Source organism: Manacus candei, unplaced genomic scaffold (genome assembly GCF_025592945.1).
Source record: "Manacus candei isolate 608988 ecotype Guabito, Panama unplaced genomic scaffold, ASM2559294v1 h1tg000018l, whole genome shotgun sequence".
Classification (NCBI taxonomy): domain Eukaryota; kingdom Metazoa; phylum Chordata; class Aves; order Passeriformes; family Pipridae; genus Manacus; species Manacus candei.
Window position 1 is genome coordinate 23,004,789 of NW_026138066.1, and position 19,322 is coordinate 23,024,110.

General features: G+C 44.0%; 1 protein-coding gene across 5 annotated transcripts; it reads left to right on the forward strand.

The window, feature by feature from the left end:
- Positions 1-276: 276 nt before the first annotated feature.
- Positions 277-19,322, forward strand: LOC127469754 (aldo-keto reductase family 1 member B7-like). 5 transcript variants are annotated; one of them, XM_051784481.1, is made up of 11 exons: positions 277-452; positions 1,201-1,368; positions 2,360-2,476; positions 3,179-3,256; positions 3,726-3,848; positions 5,649-5,755; positions 5,951-6,032; positions 6,194-6,277; positions 7,156-7,238; positions 7,595-7,679; positions 18,999-19,322. In XM_051784481.1, the coding sequence occupies exons 1-10, from the start codon at positions 384-386 to the stop codon at positions 7,635-7,637; spliced, it is 954 nt and encodes a 317-aa protein (XP_051640441.1). In that variant the 5' UTR covers positions 277-383; the 3' UTR covers positions 7,638-7,679; positions 18,999-19,322. The 5 variants fall into 5 exon arrangements, with proteins under 5 accessions (XP_051640441.1, XP_051640440.1, XP_051640439.1 ...); XM_051784479.1 differs by lacking the exons at positions 3,179-3,256; positions 3,726-3,848; positions 5,649-5,755; ... (2 more) ...; positions 7,156-7,238; positions 7,595-7,679 and adding exons at positions 11,881-11,913; positions 12,481-12,558; positions 13,036-13,158; ... (2 more) ...; positions 17,451-17,534; positions 18,409-18,491 and having other exon boundaries at positions 309-452; positions 2,360-2,443; positions 18,826-19,322; XM_051784480.1 differs by lacking the exon at positions 18,999-19,322 and having other exon boundaries at positions 278-452; positions 7,595-8,096.

Below are 19,322 nucleotides of genomic sequence, written 5' to 3' on the forward strand. Positions count from 1 at the left end.
CACTTCCAGGGGTGGTGATTCCACCACCGCTGTGGGCAAAGTAGAACACGTGTGAAGTGCTGCGCCCGTTGCTAAGACATTTGCTCTTAGTTTGTTCATTTTAAAAAACAGATAAATCAGCATCAGGCTTCTCTAGCCAAACACAAGCTCAGATTGACGGTCGTTTTGTGTGTCTCGCACACGGGGGAAGGCGGGGAGCGGGGGCCGGCCCCGGCGGGTGTGGGTCGAGGCGGAGCCGGGGCAGCTCCGCTCCTTATAGCGCCCTGGGGCAGCCGGGGGCACGCACCGTCAGACAGACGGACAGACGGACAGACGGACAGACAGACAGACAGACAGACAGACAGACAGACAGATAGGCAGGCAGGCAGGCAGGCGCGGTGAGCATGGCGATTCCCTGCGTGGAGCTGAGCAACAAGATGAAGATGCCCGCTCTGGGACTGGGCACTTGGCAGGTACCGCGGCGGGCGGGAGGAAGGACGGACGGGCGGTCCGGCGGGCGCGACTAAGAAGAACAGCGATTAAAAGCAGAACCTCCCGCGGTGCGACAGGGGGGCTCCCGCGGGATACGTGTGCCCTCGTGGGGGCCGTGGGTCGGTCTCGCCGCCCGCTCGGAGCCCCCGATGTCGGCCAGTTGTGTAACCGGGCGGGCGGCCAGGGCGGGGCGGCGACGGCAGCGACGGGAGAGGACCCGGGGAGGGAAAGGCAAAAAAAAAAAAAAAAAAGGAAGGAAGAAAAAATAAATAAGATTAGGGACTAAAGGAGGTGGAAGGAGGCACACAAAAAGAGGGGAAGCAAAAGAAACCGACAGAATAGACTCGGCGGTCGCGGCTCGTAGCCCCCGGGCGGTGTCACAGTCCCAGGGGGGCCTGGTCACGGAACCGCCGCGTGGGGAAGATTTGGGGAGAGCGAAGTGGCGAAACTTCTTGGGCAACACTGAGATCAAACAAGGGGAAATGGCAGTGGTTATTGCGCTGCTGGCAGTGGCAGAGCCAAAACGGCTTGCAGAAACAAATTCCTTTCTGTACCTATTCTCTGCAAACAATGCTGTTTGCCAGGAATCTCGGTTGGAGCTCAGTTCAGTGGAGGTGATGAGAAAACTCCAGGAGCCGCTGGAAAGGGGGACTTTGTGGAGCTGTCCCAGCAGTGAGCAGTGGCTGGAGAACATGGAAGAGCTCATGGTTGGCTTGTGTTTGATTTCAGGCTCCTCCTGGAAAGGTGGAAGAGGTGGTGAAGTTTGCTATCGATTCTGGCTATCGCCACTTTGACTGTGCCTATTTCTATCAGAATGAAAATGAAATAGGGAATGCAGTCAAGCAGAAGATCAAGGAGGGAGCAGTGAAACGGGAAGACCTCTTCATTGTCACTAAGGTACAAGGATGCAAGATTCCTTGGGCATTTAAATTTCCTTGCAGAGAAACCCTTGCTCTACCTTGGAAAGTAACATAGGGACCTACTCCCTTCTCTGACATTCCCTTCATAGTTGTCTTGTTGTGTGTTTATAATTCTTTGCAATTTGTACTCAGCTTTATCAGGAACCATTGACAACTTAGGATAGATAGCGTGGCTATTCCTGATCTAATAATTTCCTTGCATTGATTATCCTGAAGGTTCATTTGAACACACCTAGAGAAAGATCAGGAAAAAAAGGCAAGGTAGTTGTGTGGATTCATCAGTGCTATGCAAGACATTTGAAAACTGTGTCATGTGCAAATCATAAGCCTGAAAGGGAATAGAAGTCAAAGTATGAGAGTTCATTCTGAAGCATTTTATATGTATTTTCTTTGTTCCTTTATCTCATCCACTTGTCTCAGAAACGATCCTTACCAAAAAGAATGCTTCAGCTAAATAATCTTATGACTTGGGGTTTTCACCACCATAGCCAGACAAATTTAGGATAACTGAGTTTTTCCATATTAAGCTTTGTTTTTGTAAAAGAACATGGTTTAATTTAATAATACTTGCAAGTTCTTCTATGTAAACAACTTGAATTTTGGTTTCAAAAAAATTGACCACTGTTTTCACTGTGGATAGTTAAAAGGGGCAGAAGGAATGAGCTGCTCAACACTTAGACTGAAAAAAATAATTTTAACAGAGCTTTGCTGTGTCAGATAGACTTGCCAGAGTGTTACATTTATTTGTGAAAATCTCTTTTCATAAGTGGGAATACTGACTCTACCCTCATGACTGCTGGCTTTGTGATGTCTTTGTCCTACCTTCCGAGTAAAATGCTGGCATCCTCCTCTTCAGCCTGCACTGGGGAGGGAGTTTCCCTCCCAGACCACCAAGGGAGAAGCTTCTGTCCCATGGTCTGGACTGTGGGAGCTGTAAAGTCACAGTCAGGCTTGGTTTCTTCCCACAGTTGTGGAACACCTTTCATGAGAAGTCCTTGGTTAAAGTGGCTTGCAAGAAGAGCCTTGCTGCACTGCAACTGGACTACCTTGACCTCTACCTGATGCACTACCCTATGGGATTCAAGGTAGTCCTGCCCTACATCCCTTTTCTCCTTACCTGCCTAGAAACCTGGTGCATTCTTCATTATGCAGCTGGGATATGCCATGGTTTGTTTGGCTCTGCCCTGAATCTGGTGGTAGCAAGGATTTGGTCACTAAGCAGTGATATGTTTTAGCACATGGCTTTTCACACTTGTTGGAACAAGAGAGCCATAGGTATGAGAACTGCCAGTGTGCCTGCTGGGTCTTCAGGAAAGCTATAATCAACATGGGATGGTGCAGTTTGGGACTGTGGCCCTCTTCTGGGCTTGGAACAGCACGAACATCTCAAGTTTTGGAGATGTTGGCTTGCTCTGGAGTAATCAACAGTGAAAAATGAAGCATAGCACAGAAAGAATGTGCTTCTTTCCCCCCCCCCGCCCCCAGTCTACATCTGTGTAAAATAAATCAAAAAAATAGGAAAGAGGTAGTGGGGGGGTGTCTGTTCCTTTCTCTCTTGATCTGCCTAATTGCTACTAATCCCCACACTCCTTGCATGCAGGGGCTGATTTGGAAAAATATGACCCTCATCCCAAAGAGACTACTAATGAATGTGCATTATTTTTAGTTATGTAATATGTTTAAATAATCTGATAACTTGCTGCCTGTAGATGCAGTCCAAAGTGCTAGTTCCCAGTAGGAAATTCAACTCTAACAAAGTCTGTGTATTTTCTGCCTTGAAATAACAGGCTGGTGAGGAGCTGCATCCTCTGGATGACAATGGTATGAGTATCCCCAGTGTTACAGATTTTCTTGACACATGGGAGGTAAGTTAATATTTGCTCTTGAGAGCAGGTATCAACACTAAAGCTGAAGCAGAGATTTGTGTGCACAATGAAATTAAGGGATATGTTTGGGTATGGAGGATTGTCCCACAAAATTGTATTTTGACCAGATAAAAGCTGCTACCTCTGGATTTGGAGAGCAAGAGGGAGATGTCTTTATTAAGGCTAAAGAGAAGAAGCTATCAGCACTGTAGGTGCTGTCACTAAAATAATATTTGAATATGCACAACGGTAGAACCAACTTATAGGTGAATCCAGGTGTGACTGTAAATTTACCATGTGTTTTATACAGATAGGAATTTTTATTATTATTAATTGAGCTACTGTTATCTAATGTAATGTGAGTTGTTTGTTCATTTGTCGCTAGCTTGAGGGAAATAAAATAATGTGGTTTGGTTTGCCAGTAATATCACCTCCTCATGCACACTCATTGGTTGTCCTTACTCATTAGGCCATGGAAGAACTGGTGGACTGTGGTCTGGTGAAAGCCATTGGTGTCTCCAACTTTAACCATGAACAGATTGAAAGACTTTTGAACAAGCCAGGACTGAAATACAAGCCTGTAGTGGTGCAGGTGAGATTTTTATTTCCCCTTGTCAGCTAACCTTGGAGTATAGAATCATAGAATAATTAGGATTGGAAGGTGCCTTAAGGATCATGTAATTTCAAGGAAACTTTCCACTTAGCAGCATTCCTAAATATGTTGTTATAATATGCATTTCGTATATGTAAAATATATCTTTATATCTATCTAATATAGAATTCCTATAATATATATTTATTATAGAAATTCCTATAATATATATTTAGATTATTCCTAAATATATTCATGCTACACTTCAGCTTTAAAACTGCTTTCTGCCATGCCTTTTAAATAGTTTTAGTGCCATGGAAATATCACATAAAGCATAGGTGTCCCTGGTTGCCTGAAGGATCCTTCAAGTCAATGCTACTTGTGACATGCAAGGCTTGGCTACAGTGTCAGTCTTGATGGTTTTTAGCTGACAGGGATCTCAACAGAAAAATTTTTGTATACTTGTATGTATACAAGTAGAGATTTTAGAGCAATATCTCACAAACAGTATGGATTATGCATATCACAGTTATATGAAACAGATGAGAATCTTTCCATTTTAGACAGTGGAAAACAGTGAAAATACCCATTACCTTGTATGGGACCCTGCAATTTCCTGCTACATGTCCTCTTTCACACTCCCAAGCATCTCTGGGACTTTTGTGTCACAGCCCAAGTTGCCACAGGTCCATTTTTTCCAGCCCAGGGATAACCAGTATACAATTACATACAAATTCTCACTACATACCTCAGGAATGTAATCACAGGACAGCAGCAGCATAGGAACATCTTGACTCTCTTCCATGTGCAACTTTGCTCTCAGCTGAGGGTGCTGAATGCCCCTGGTGCCAGTTGGGGAATATCCAGGGAAATCCCCACACTAGATCCTGTGTTGCACAGTGCTGTGATGCTGGGCTTGGGTCTAGTGTTTGCACTGGCAAAGCTGAGTACCAGGGGGATTTAGGACTTGGAAAGATTTTACTGAGAGTTATAAAAGGTCTGGTGGGTGAACCCAACTACCTCCCACCTCTTCCTCTCCCCCCTCTGCCCCCATTAAAAGCTGCACCTACTTCAGCAGCTTAAAGAACTTCAGACTTTGCCTCCAGTTTGCTTCTGCATGGCCCGTGCCACACATTGCCATTACAGTAGTTGCCTAATCTAGCTCAGGTCCAAATAAACTACTGTACATGTGTTTCATGTCACCACGCCTGGTAACTAACCTACAGCATTTAGAAACAGCTGGGTATGTGCACAATGCCATGTAAAACAGCATAGGCACAGCCCTGTGCTCATACCATTGCTTGTGGCAAGTTGAGCAGCATCCCTGTGCAGCTCCTGTTCTTTTCAGTTGAAGGACATCTTTCCCAAATGGCTGCTTGCAACAGGAACTTGCTCTTCTAGGTTAGCTCAGATCATCTCCCCAGGCTTCTACAGGTGTCAGGGTAGACTGCTCGAGGCAAGGAGACATTGGGTGACTCTGAGCAGAAAATAAATTTCAGGTATTCTGAGCTGGCCCTCTGAAGATGCAATACTGCTCTGCAGTGGTCCAGAAAGACTGATTTCCCAGATTCCTGACACAGAGAGCACTTTCACACCTCCATATTATTTTTCACTGTCAGTGTGTAATGTGTAGCATGAGAAAGCTCTATTTTCTGTGCTAGGCCTCTAGATATTGCTGTGACATTAATAACTTATTTTCATAAGATAAATTTGAATCATGATACTGAAAGTCAAGTCTTCACATTTTCTCTGAGCCAAAAGGAATTAAAATCTTTACCAACCATGTTTCTGTGCTTGCAGATCGAATGCCATCCATACTTAACCCAGGAAAAGTTGATCAAGTACTGTAAATCCAAAGGGTTTGCTGTGACTGCCTACAGCCCCCTTGGTTCTCCCAACCGCCCATGGTAAGAAAGCATTGCAGTCTTCCTGTACACAAAACAGTGCAGTTGTAGCTTGAATCTTTCAGGCAAATTATGTGAATAATGCAGGTAAAATGAGAAAAGTGCTGTTGATTTGTTTGCAGATTCTGTCACACAATGTAAAGCTTCCTGCAGGGAAACTGTGATCTTTCTACCACCAATATTCCTATTTCTGAATAGGGCCAAGCCAGGGGAGCCTACGCTGCTGGAGGACCCCAAGATTAAAGAGATTGCAGCTAGACATCATAAAAGCCCTGCCCAGGCAAGTGGGGTTGTCAGGGCAAAATATTCCTCTTCTTCAGATGTTTTCAGGCTGATAGCCAGCCTCAGCAGATGTGCCTTCTTTAGAGATACAGTATGATGGGGCTATGGAATAGACTTCTTGGTAGCCCTGTGTTCATGCTCCTCCTTGTTCTTCCCCAGGTTCTGATCCGCTTTCTTATCCAAAGAGACCTCATTGTCATTCCCAAGTCTGACAAACCACAGCGTGTTCAGGAAAACATGAAGGTGAAGTTTCCATTGGGACTGCTGCTACCTCTTTTTTATGCAGGATAGACATTCACACCCATAGCTCCCCTGTGTTTTAAAGCAGCACCTCAGAGGCATTGGAAGGGGAGTGCAGAGGTGGGAAGACTGAGGCTTCATCTGTGCTTTTTCTCTGGGAAAAAGCATTTTATTCCTGCCAGGAGACAAATGGGTTCCAACAGAGTTGTCTGAGTTCTGCTGTCCTGGAAAGGGAATCCCAGTTTTGGACTTGACCTGTGGGAAACACTTAGCAAGTCCTGCTTTAAGGTGTAAAGGAACAAGTGGTGAACACCAGACCTGTTACGGTTTATGTCTCACTTTGAGGCTGTGGTTCCTCTTGGCAGAGAAGTTCAGCTGGACATTGGCTTATAAGACCTGGCATCTTAAATAATACCTCTGTTACTTTTCATCCCTGCTGCTAGGTTTGGAGCTATTTCTCCTATGAACCACCAGCAAGAATTGCTAGATGATTGATTAGCTTGAGACAGCTCTTGGCAGTTGGTCCCCAGTAGTCTTCTGTTGTAGCAGAAAATTTACCTCTGGGTCCAGGATTTGTGAGACATCAAGTAATCCATCCTGAGCACTTGAAGTCTTCTCTTGGTGCATTACAACACAAACTGCAGTGGTGTTGGCATTCAACCACCCAGAACTCTAAGATATTCCTATAAAGAGCATCTCAGAGAGAGAAGGACTATGTTGATTATTTCATGGGTAAATTTTTATCTGGCTGAGGAATAAGAGTATTTCTTAACTATGCTTATTATGATCCTATCTCAAATTATAAAAGCATGAAGCATGCACAGTAGCTAACTACTCATGAACCTAAGTAAAAAAAGCTTTTTTTTTTTTTTCCCTGTTAGGTGTTTGACTTTGAACTGTCCAAAAAGGAGATGGATGTCTTGCTCAGCTATAACAGGAACTGGAGGGCAGTTCCAGTGATTCAGTATGTTATTATTCTTACTATCCATTGGGCCTATTTCTGTCTGTATTTTCATCCTCCATGTCTTGAAAACATACATGACCAAAATCATGGAGAGTTTGTACTTTAAACCCTGGACCCCAGCTAATGAGACATGTCCTGGAACTGACACCAGGAGAGAGATTCATTTGGAGGGCTCCTTTCAGCATATTACGTGTGTTACAGGTGTTACATGTGCTTTCTCACAAGCCTCTGTTCAATTTAATGGCAGCTGCAAAACTGAAGTATATTGGAAGTGGGGGGGTGAGAAGACTGCAATAGGGAAATGCTGCCAAGCTACTTTCTATGGTACTTAAATGACGAGTTCTTTCTCTTTTCAGAGCTGTCAATCACAAGGACTACCCATTTAAAGCAGAATATTAGATGCAAGTGGTTTCTGCAAGACCTCCATTTAAGTACTTCCAGGTTAGAAGATGCACTCTGTAGCTTGATCTTGATTTCTTCTTCTGTACTTGACAATAACTATGAACAGTTCCTTATCCTCCTTTTCTAGGAGGAGATCACCAGCTGATGTAAGAATGCATCAATAGGGCTGGGGTTTTTTAATGGTGGTTAGCAGAAATCTGGTTTTGATTCTTAGTAGAAAGACAGTGTATTTTGTTTCCTTTTTTCCTTGTCTTTCTCAGTTAGAGACGTGTCTAACAAAAAATCTGGTTACTTACCTGATTTTTTTATACTTCTGGTGTGGTCAGCCATACTGGCTCAAGTCACTGTCAAGGAATGCTCTAATCACTTTGCTTTTTATACAGTTGTGATTTTTATAGAATATATCTTTAATACTTTAAAATTTTATATGAATAAAGTTTATTAACAACAAAAGTTGATCAGTGTAGTGCTTAAATTGTTTCCTACAGTTAATTAGGCATGTTTCTCTAAAGCCTGGGGGTTTACAAATTTTAATACAGACAGAACTAAATTTCTATAATTCCTGTACAAAGACAGTACATACAGACCACTTTGTGACTTAAGCATCAAAGAGGATTGTGCTGTAGTTAGGACCTAGAGAACCAAGTTGCACCTCTTGCCTCCTGTACCTCTTCTCTGAATACCCAGAAATTGAACTCTTGTGTGATTAGTGATGACAGTTGAAGGCAGCATCACATCCAATGATAACATACATTAAAATCCACCCAGCTGAACATAAGGGCTACCTCCAAAATCACATTGACTTGCACCGGGAGTCTCAAAGAGAAAATGAGATTTTGGCAAGTCTGCTGGCAGTATCCAGAACAATATATTGAGACACAGGCTGGCCTGACCTAAGGAAAACACAGAAAAAGTTCTTAAAGAACACCAAAGGAAACCCTGAGTCAGACTCACAATTAATGGCATTAAAATAGTTTTATGTAGATATTGCTGGGCCAAAGTCAAGTTGTTTTGTGGCATTCTGCATGCTGATAAGAGAAACTCTGGCTAGAATGCAGAGTCAGCTGCAGGAAAGCAAACGACAATTTCGTTTAGGTTGAAAAATCACCACTTAAAAAGGGCATTGAAATACCCAAAAAATCTTTACAGCATTGCTGAGTCAGCCCCCAGGACTTGTCTTTGCTGAATTCTGCCAGGAGGTGGTGCCTTCTGGTGGGAACAAAACAGGGCCACGCCATTTGACAGCGTTTCCTAAAAATAAACCCGATTGCACAGAGCGCACTTCTACGCTCTCAAAAAAGGCAGGAATCAGGAGCGAGAGAAACCCCCACCGGAAAGTGTCACTTCAGCAAAGCTTAAAGTAACTTGTAGCAACATAATCGGGCAGAGTGAGGCAGGAGAACAGGCACACTTTCAGGCATACAGGCTCTTGTCAGGTTAAATTAGGCAGCATCCAATTCTTTCTCCCCCGGTAGCTCAGGAAGCTGTGCTTGCTGCAGCCTTCCCATTGCTTCTTCTGGAGCTGGGAGCAGCCTGGGGGGCCTCTTTTGGATGACCATGAGCTGGTTAGAGCAGGTACCTGCTGTACCCCTGTTAGAGCCAAAACAAAGGGACACGGGAACCGGATGGATCCTGCAGCTCCCCAGCCTGAGTCCCTGTGATCACCCACGTGTCCAAGCACATCCCACCAAGGCAGACAGAAGAAATATGACGGCTCTCACGGGGAATATTTATTTCAAAGCAGGGAAGCAGACGGCTGTACCACTGGGTCAGAACATACTTAGCTGAGCACACTGCCTCCCAGATGATGCACAGCTCCCGTCCTGTACTGATAGGAATGACAATTAAGATTATTTCCTCCCCTTCTCCCCCTCCCCCAAAGAATATGTGTGTTAAAGCTGCCGATTTTGCGATTTGTCTGTCTCCTGAAGGATAGTACATCAGGAGGGACATCCTTCAGGGTTCTTTGCACCAGCTTATCTTACACGGACAGAAGCATCAGGCTTCTGTAGGCGAATACAACCTCAGACTGACTGACGGTCAGCTTGTGTCTCTCGCACACGGGGGAAGGCGGGGAGGGAGGGCCGGCCCCGGCGGGCGTGGGTCGAGGCGGGGCCGGGGCAGCTCCACTCCTTACAGCGCCCTGGGGCAGCCGGGGGCACGGCCCGACAGAGGGAGGGTCAGCGAGGCGCGGTGAGCATGGCGATTCCCTGCGTGGAGCTGAGCAACGGGATGAAGATGCCCGCTCTGGGACTTGGCACTTGGCAGGTACCGCGGCGGGCGGGAGGGAGGACGGGCGGTCCGGCGGGCGCCGCGAAGACGAGACATAAATAAAAACAAGAAGAACGGCGATTAAAAGCGGAACCTCCCGCGGTGCGACGGGGCTGTTCGGCAGGATACCTGTGCCCTCGTGGGGGCCGTGGGGTCGGTCTCGCCGCCCGCTCGGAGCGCCCGATGGCGGCCGGTTGTGTAACCGGGCGGGCGGCCAGGGGGGGGGAGAGGCCGCGGGGAGCGAAAGGCAGAGAAAAGGAGGCCGAAATAAAGAAATACATAAAAATGAGGGGCTAGAGGAGGTGGAAGGAGGCACACAAAAAGAGGGGAAGCAAAAGAAACCGACAAAATAGACTCGGCGGTCGCGGCTCGCAGCCCCCGGGCGGTGTCACAGTCCCGGGGGGGGGCTCGTCACGGAACCGCCGCGTGGGGAAGATTTGGGGAGAGGGAAGTGGCGAAACTTCTGAGAGCAAACAAGGGGAAATGGCAGTGGTTATTCCGCTGCTGGCAGTGGCAGAGCCAAAACGGCTTGCAGAAACAAATTCCTTTCTGTACCTGTTCCCTGCAAACAGTGCTGTTTGCCAGGAATCTCGGTTGGAACTCAGTTCAGTGGAGGTGATGAGGAAACTCCAGGAGCCGCTGGAAAGGGGGACTTTGTGGAGCTGTCCCAGCAGTGAGCAGTGGCTGGAGAACATGGAAGAGCTCATGGTTGGCTTGTGTTTGATTTCAGGCTCCTCCAGAAAAGGTGGAAGAGGTGGTGAAGTTTGCTATCGATTCTGGCTATCGCCACTTTGACTGTGCCTATTTCTATCAGAATGAAAATGAAATAGGGAATGCGGTCAAGCAGAAGATCAAGGAGGGGGTAGTGAAACGGGAAGACCTCTTCATTGTCACTAAGGTACAAGGATGCAAGATTTCTTGGGCATTTAAATTTCCTTGCAGAGAAACCCTTGCTCTACCTTGGAAAGTAACATAGGGACCTACTCCCTTCTCTGACATTCCCTTCATAGTTGTCTTGTTGTGTGTTTATAATTCTTTGCAATTTGTACTCAGCTTTATCAGGAACCATTGACAACTTAGCATTGCTATTCCTGATCTAATAATTTCCTTGCATTGATTATCCTGAAGGTTCATTTGTACACACCTAAGAAAGATCAGGGAAAAAAGGCAAGGCAGTTTGTGTGGATTCATCAGTGCTATGCAAGACATTTGAAAACTGTGTCACGTGCAAATCATAAGCCTGAAAGGGAATAGAAGTTAAAGTATGAGAGTTCAATCTGAAGCATTTTATATGTACTTTCTTTGTTCCTTTATCTCATCCACTTGTCTCAGAAACGATCCTTACCAAAAAGAATGCTTCAGCTAAATAATCTTATGACTTGGGGTTTTCACCATCGAAGCCAGAAAAATTTAGGATAACTGAGCTTTCCCATGTTAAGCTTTGTTTTTGTAAAGGAACATGGTTTAATCAAATAATACTTGCAAGTTCTTCTATGTAAACAACTTGAATTTTGGTTTCAAAAACATTGACCACTGTTCTTGCTTTGGATAGTTAAAAGGGGCAGAAGGAATGAGCTGCTCAATACTCAAAATTTAGACTGAAAAAAATAATTTTAACACAGCTTTGCTGTGTCAGATAGACTTCCCAGTGTTATATTTATTTGTGAAAATCTCTTTTCATAAGGGGGAATAATGACTCCACCCTCATGACTGCTGGCTTTGTGGTGTGTTTGTCCTACCTTCCGAGTAAAATGCTGGCATCCTCCTCTTCAGCCTGCACTGGGGAGGGAGTTGTCCTCCCAGACCACCAAGGGAGAAACTTCTATCCCCTGGTCAGGACTGTGGGAGCTGTAAAGTCACAGTCAGGCTTGGTTTCTTCCCACAGTTGTGGAACACCTTTCATGAGAAGTCCTTGGTTAAAGTGGCTTGCAAGAAGAGCCTTGCTGCACTGCAACTGGACTTCCTTGACCTCTACCTGATGCACTTCCCTATGGGATTCAAGGTAGTCCTGCCCTAAATTCCTTTTCTCCTTACGTGCCTAGAAACATAGTGCATTCTTCATTATGCAGCTGGGATATGCCATGGTTTGTTTGGCTCTGCCCTGAATCTGGTGGTAGCAAGGATTTGGTCACTAAGTGTGACCCTCTGCCGGGCTTGGAACAGCGCGAACATCTCAAGTTTTGGAGATGTTGGCTTGCTCTGGAGTAATCAGCAGTGAAAAATGAAGCACAGCACAGAAAGAATATGCTTCTTCCCCCCCCCCCCAGTCTACATCAGTGTAAAATAAATGAAAAAAGAGGTAGTGGGGGGGTGTCTGTTCCTTTTTTTCTGGATCTGCCTAAGCTACATAATTGCTACTAATGCCCACACTCCTTGCATGCAGGGGCTGATTTGGAAAAAGATGGCCCTCATCCCAAAGAGACTACTAATGAATGTGCATTATTTTTAGTTATTTAATATTTTTAAATAATCTGATAACTTGCTGCCTTAGATGCAGTCCAAAGTGCTAGTTCCCAGTAGGAAATTCGACTCTAACAAAGTCTGTGTGTTTTCTGCCTTGAAATAACAGGCTGTTGAAGAGCTGCATCCTAAGGATGACAAGGGTATGAGTATTCCCAGTGATACAGATTTTCTTGACACATGGGAGGTAAGTTAATATTTGCTCTTGAGAACAGGTATCAACACTAAAGCTGAAGCAGAGACTTGTGTGCACAATGAACTTAAGGGATATGTTTGGGTATGGAGGATTGTCACAAAAAATTGTATTTTGACCTGATAGATGCTGCTACCTCTGGATTGGGGGAGCAAGAATGAGGCGTCTTTATTAAGGCTAAAGAGAAGAAGCTATCAGCACTGTAGTTGCTGTCACTAAAATAATAATTGAATATGCACAATGGTAGAACCACCTTATAGGTGAATCCAGGTGTGACTTTTAATTTACCATGTGTTTTATACAGATAGGAATTTTTATTGTTATTAATTGAGCTACTGTTATCTAATCTCATGTGAGTTGTTTGTTCATTTGTCGCTAGCTTGAGGGAAATAAAATAATGTGGTTTGGTTTGCCAGTAATATCACCTCCTCATGCACACTCATTGGTTGTCCTTACTTGTCCTTCCATTAGGCCATGGAAGAACTGGTGGACTGTGGTCTGGTGAAAGCCATTGGTGTCTCCAACTTTAACCATGAGCAGATTGAAAGACTTTTGAACAAACCAGGACTGAAATACAAGCCCGTAATGAACCAGGTGAGATTTTTATTTCCTCTTGTCAGCTAACCTTGGCGTATAGAATCATAGAATAATTAGGATTGGTAGGTACCTTAAGGATTGTGCAGTTTCAACCCTCCTGTCAAGGACAGGGAACTTTCGACTTAGCAGTATTCCTAAATAGGTTTAGAGTGTATGTGTGTGTGTTTGTAGATAGGTAGATATATATTTAGAGTATTCCTAAATTCCTATAATATATAAATATAATATGCATTTCATATATGTAAAATTAGGTATCATGGCTAGGCTTCGCAAACAAAGAGTTGGGAAGGACTCTACCCACACTTGCTACAAGCAAGTAGCTGGTGGCTAAAAAGGCAAATAGGAGATAGACAAATCCGGTTGCAAAAGGCACAGCAGAAGGACTCCTTCGGTGGTATCGGCAAGACACAATTCTTTCTGCGTTCTCTTTTCTCCTTGAGAGTGATCCTTTGTGCTTTCTCAAAGGAAGCAGTGGCGTTATGGATTGTGTGTCTCCAGGTCTCCTGATTGGAGGCCAGAGTAGACCAGTTATGATGATCAATATGGCCAAGGCTGAGATGTTGTTTCAGGGAGTCCTTGTATCTCCTCTTCGGGGCTCCTCTCTTGTGGCAGCAGGTGGCAAGTTCACCATAAAGCAGGATCTTAGGGAGGCAGTGGTTGGTCCTTCATCCTGGAGACGTGCCCTGCCCATCTCAGCTGTGTTCTCATCAACATGGCCTCAATACTTGTGACAGCTGCTTGCTCTAGAACAGATGTATTGGTCACATAATCTGACCAGTGGATATTTAGGATTGTACAGAGACAGCGTTGATGGAAGTGTTCTAGGAGTTGCAGGTGGTGGCGGTAGATGACCCATGATTCGGATCCATATAAAAGAGTAGACAACACTATGGCTTTGTAAACACTGATCTTGGTACTTTTCTTCAGGTGTTTATTTCATCAAACTCTTTTATGGAGTTTTCCAAAAGCACTATTTGCCTTTGCTAACCTGTTGTCTATCTCTCCGTCAATCTTACCATCTGAGGAGATGAGGCTGCCTAGGTAATTAAACTGCTGGACTGATTTGAGCACTGATTGGCCAATGGTGATATGGGGATGATGGAAGACTTCCTGAGGTGCAGGTTGATGGAGAGCTTCTGTCTTCTTCAAGCTGACTTCCAGCCCAAAGAGCTCAGCAGCCTCAGCAAAGCAGGATGTTAAAGGCTGCAGAGCTGCTTCTGTGTGGGCAGTGAGGGCGTCATCGTCAGCGTAAAGCAGCTCCCAGGCAAGATCATTTAGGGTCTTAGTTGCCTTAGCTTGAATAGGTTTCCGTCAGTACGATATCGGATGTAGATACCATTTTCTTCGTCAAGATCTGCCATGGTCCTTTGGAGCATCATGCTGCAAAAGATTGTGAATATTGTTGCAAGAATGTAACCTTGTTTCACATCATTGGTTATTAGAAAGGGCTCAGAAAGTGCATTGTCATATCTGACTTGGCCGCACTGACCCTCATGAAGTGAGATGATAATTTTAAGGAACTTGGGGGGACATCCTAAACATTCCAAAATCTGCCACAGACCTTTTCTGCTCACAGTATCGAAAACCTTGGTGAGCTCAACAAAGGTTCCATAGAGTCCTTGGTTCTGTTCCCTACACTTCTCTTGCAGTTGTCTGAGAACAAATACCATGTCTGTGGTACTCCTGTTGGCTCTGAAACCACACTGGCTTTCAGGTAGAATTCCTTCTGCTATAGTGGGTATTAATCTGCTCAGAAGTGTTCTTGCCAGGATTTTGCCAGCAATGGAGAGCAGAGTAATACCTCAGTAATTTGAACAGTCTGATTTAATTCCTTTCTTCTTACACAAGGTGATGATGACTGCATCTCGAAGGTCTGATGGTAGTTCGCCCAGTTCCCAACAGCACACCATGAACTCGTGAAATGTAGCAAGGAATGCTTGGTCCCCGTGCTTCCAGACTTCAGGTGGAATTCCATCAACCCCAGCTGCCTTGCCAGTTTTCACCTGCTGAATGGCCTTAAGAGTTTCTCCCATAGTAGGGGCAATATCCAATTCGTTCTTCGCTGGTTGTTGTGTGATGTACTGAATTGCTGAGTCTTGAACTACACAGCTAGTATTGAAAAGAGTCTGAAAGTGTTCAGACCATTGATTCAGAATGGAGATCTTATCTGTGAGAAGCATTTGACCATCTGCACTGAGTAGGGGGCTTTGGACCTGGCATGTAGGTCCGTACGCTGTTTTCAAAGCCTCATAGAATCCTCTGTAATCACCAGTCTCTGGTCATATCACCATGCCTGGTAACTAAGCTATAGCATTTAGAAACAGCTGGGTATGTGCACAATGCCATGTAAAACAGCATAGGCACAGCCCTGTGCTCATACTATGGCTTGTGGCAAGTTGAGCAGCATCCCTGTGTAGCTCCTGTTCTTTTCAGTTAAAGGACATCTTTCCCAAATGGCTGGTTGCAACAGGAACTTGCTCTTCTAGGTTAGCTCAGATCATCTCCCCAGGCTTCTACAGGTGTCAGAGTAGACTGCTTGAGGCAAGGAGACATTGGGTGACTCTGAGCAGAAAATAAATTTCAGGTATTCTGAGCTGGCCCTCTGAAGATGCAATACTGCTCTGCAGTAGTCCAGAAAGACTGATTTCCCAGATTCCTGACACAGATAGCACATTCACTCTTCTATATTATTTTTTCACTGTCAGTGTGTAATGTGTAGCATGAGAAAGCTCTATTTTCTGTGCTAGACCTCTAGATATTGCTGTGACATTAATAATTCTTCATAAGATAAATTTGAATCATGATACTGAAAGTCAAGTCTTCACATTTTCTCTGAACCAAGAGGAATTAAAATGTTAGGATTTGCATCCCAGTGCAGTTTGCCTCTTGATCAACCATGTTTCTGTGCTTGCAGATCGAATGCCATCCATACCTAACCCAGGAAAAGTTGATCAAGTACTGTAAATCCAAAGGGATTGCTGTGACTGCCTACAGCCCCCTTGGTTCTCCCAACCGCCCATGGTAAGAAAGCATTGCAGTCTTCCTGTACACAAAACAGTGCAGTTGTAGCTTGAATCTTTGAGGCAAATTATGTGAATAATGCAGGCAAAATGAGAAAAGTGCTGTTGATTTGTTTGCAGATTCTGTCACACAATGTAAGGCTTCCTGCAGGGAAACTATAATCTTTCTACCACCAATATTCCTATTTCTGAATAGGGCTAAGCCAGAGGAGCCTGTGCTGCTGGAGGATCCCAAGATTAAAGAGATTGCAGTTAGACATCATAAAAGCCCTGCCCAGGTAAGTGAGTTTGTCAGGGCAAAATATTGCTCCCCCTCAGATGTTTTCAGGCTGATAGCCAGCCTCAGCAGATGTGCCTTCTTTAGAGATACAGTATAATGGGGCTGGACTGCATTTGGCTCTTAATTCTGCCCAAGTTCTTCCCAGCATTCATGTAAATGATCAGTTATTTTCTAAGCGGCCTTGAGTATCAAGTTTTGGGGTAGACTGGTCAGCAGTGGGTGTTTATCTTCCTAAACCTTTTATTCCTTTCTTCAGCTAAGTTAGCTAAGTTATTCTTGAGAGAAGTCCTGTAATTTGCAGACTTATTGAATTGCACCCTGTCTGCTCACGTTCACATAGAATTATTGAAAGGTACTTGATTATTTAAGAATAAATTTCTTCTCTGTTAGTTGCCACTCACACAAACGGGTGTAAAAACTGCACTTTGAAAAAACACACATGTTCACAAGCAGTCAGTGACAATCATATTTTAAAGACAGGCAGAGCAGGATAAAAGATTGTATGCAACAGTTCTCTTTTTGGTATGGGGATGGACGGCATACACACTTTTAAATTCTAGAAATATACTTTTTCTTTTATGGACTTCAAAAAGCTTAACATAGGTGAGGTAATTACCTGTGAGTCCAAAATAATCTGCAGTATCATTATGCTCCCTTGGGTTGAGCATCCATGTAATGCAAGCCAGAAGCATCATAGTTTTCCTCCCCCTGCTACTATCCTTAATGAAACCAAAAGAAATGCTGGAAAAAACAAGATGGAGAAATAATGTAGGCCAGAAACAATTAAAGTTTGCCAGTAGACTGGTAAATATGTGTGCAAATTTTGGCATATCAAATTCCTGTGTGCAAATTGGTAGTCTTCCAAAGAGTGAATATGCTTGTAGAAAAACAAATTGTTTTGTGCATTTAAACAAAAGTAAGAACACAAAATGGACTTGAACAGACTTCTTGGTAGCCCTGTGTTCATGCTCCTCCTTGTTCTTCCCCAGGTTCTGATCCGCTTTCTTATCCAGAGAGACCTCATTGTCATTCCCAAGTCTGACAAACCACAGCGTGTTCAGGAAAACATGAAGGTGAAGTTTCCATTGGGACTGCTGCTACCTTTTTTCATGCAGGATACACACCCATAGCTCCCCTGTGTTTTAAAGCAGCACCTCAGAGGCATTGGAAGGGGAGTGCAGAGGTGGGAAGACTGAGGCTTCATCTGTGCTTTTTCTCTGGGAAAAAGCATTTTATTCCTGCCAGGAGACAAATGGGTTCCAACAGAGTTGTCTGAGTTCTGCTGTCCTGGAAAGGGAATCCCAGTTTTGGACTTGACCTGTGGGAAACACTTAGCAAGTCCTGCTTTAAGGTGTAAAGGAACAAGTGGTGAACACCAGACCTGTTATGGTTTATGTCTCACTTTAAAGCTGTGATTCCTCTTGGCAGAGAAGTTCAGCTGGACACTGGCTTATAAGACCTGGCATCTTAAATGATACCTCTGTTACTTTTCATGCCTGCTGCTAGGTTTGGAGCTATTTCTCCTATGAACCACCAGCAAGAATTGCTAGATGATTGATTAGCTTGAGACAGCTCTTGGCAGTTGGTCCCCAGTAGTCTTCTGTTGTAGCAGAAAATTTACCTCTGGGTCCAGGATTTGTGAGACATCAAGTAATCCATGCTGAGCACCTGAAGTCTTCTCTTGGTGCATTACAACACAAACTGCAGTGGTGTTGATATTCAACCACCCAGAACTCTAAGATATTCCTATAAAGAGCATCTCAGAGAGAGAAGGACTATGTTGATTACTTCATGGGTAAATTTTTATTTGGCTGAGAAATGAGAATATTACTTAACTATGCTTAATATGTTCCTACCTCAAGTCATAAAAGCATGAAACATGCACAGTAGCTAACTACTCATGAACCTAAGTAAAAAGAGCTTTTTTTTTTTTCCTTTCCCTGGTAGGTGTTTGACTTTGAACTGTCCAAAAAGGAGATGGATGTCATCCTCAGCTTTAACAGGAACTGGAGGGCAGTTCCAGTTTTCCCGTATGTTATTATTCTTACTATCCATTGGGCCTATTTCTGTCTGTATTTTCATCCTCCATATCTTGAAAACATACATGACCAAAATCATGGAGAGTTTGTACTTTAAACCCTGGACCCAAGCTAATGAGGCATGTCCTGGAACTGACACCAGGAGGGAGATTCATTTGGAGGGCTCCTTTCAGCGTATTGTGGTTTCCCACAAGCCTGTGTTCAATTTAATGACAGCTGCAAAACTGAAGTGCATTGGAGAAGGGGGGGTAGGAAGACTGCAATAGGGAAATGCTGCCAAGCTACTTTCTATGGTACTTAAATGACGAGTTCTTTCTCTTTTCAGAGCTGTCAATCACAAGGACTACCCATTTAAAGCAGAATATTAGATGCAAGCACTTTCTGCAAGACCTCCATTTAGGTATTTCCAGATCAGAAGATGCACTTTGTAGCTTGATCTTGATTTCTTTTTCCGTACTTGACAATAATTATGAACAGTTTCTTTTCCTCCTTTTCTAGGAGGAGATCACCAGCTGATGTAAGAATGCATCAATAGGGCTGGGTTTTTTTTAACAGTGGTTATCAGAAAGCTTGTTTTGACTATTAGTACAAAGACAACGTATTTTGTTTCCTTTTTCCCTTGTCTTTCTCAATTAGAAACGTGTCTAACAAAAAATCTGGTTACTTACCTACTTACCTGATTTTTTTATACTTCTGGTGTGGTCAGTCATACTGGCTCAAGTCACTGTCAAGGAATGCTCTAATCACTTTGCTTTTTATGTAGTTGTATATAGAATGTATCTTTTTAAAATTTTATATGAATAAAGTTTATTAACAACAAAA

Coding starts and splice junctions, on each gene's coding strand:
- LOC127469754 (XM_051784481.1), top strand. CDS start 384: ATGGCGATTCCCTGCGTGGAGCTGAGCAACAAGATGAAGATGCCCGCT. Junction 1,369..2,359: donor ACCTCTTCATTGTCACTAAG/GTACAAGGATGC, acceptor TTCTTCCCACAG/TTGTGGAACACCTTTCATGA. Junction 2,477..3,178: donor ACTACCCTATGGGATTCAAG/GTAGTCCTGCCC, acceptor TTGAAATAACAG/GCTGGTGAGGAGCTGCATCC.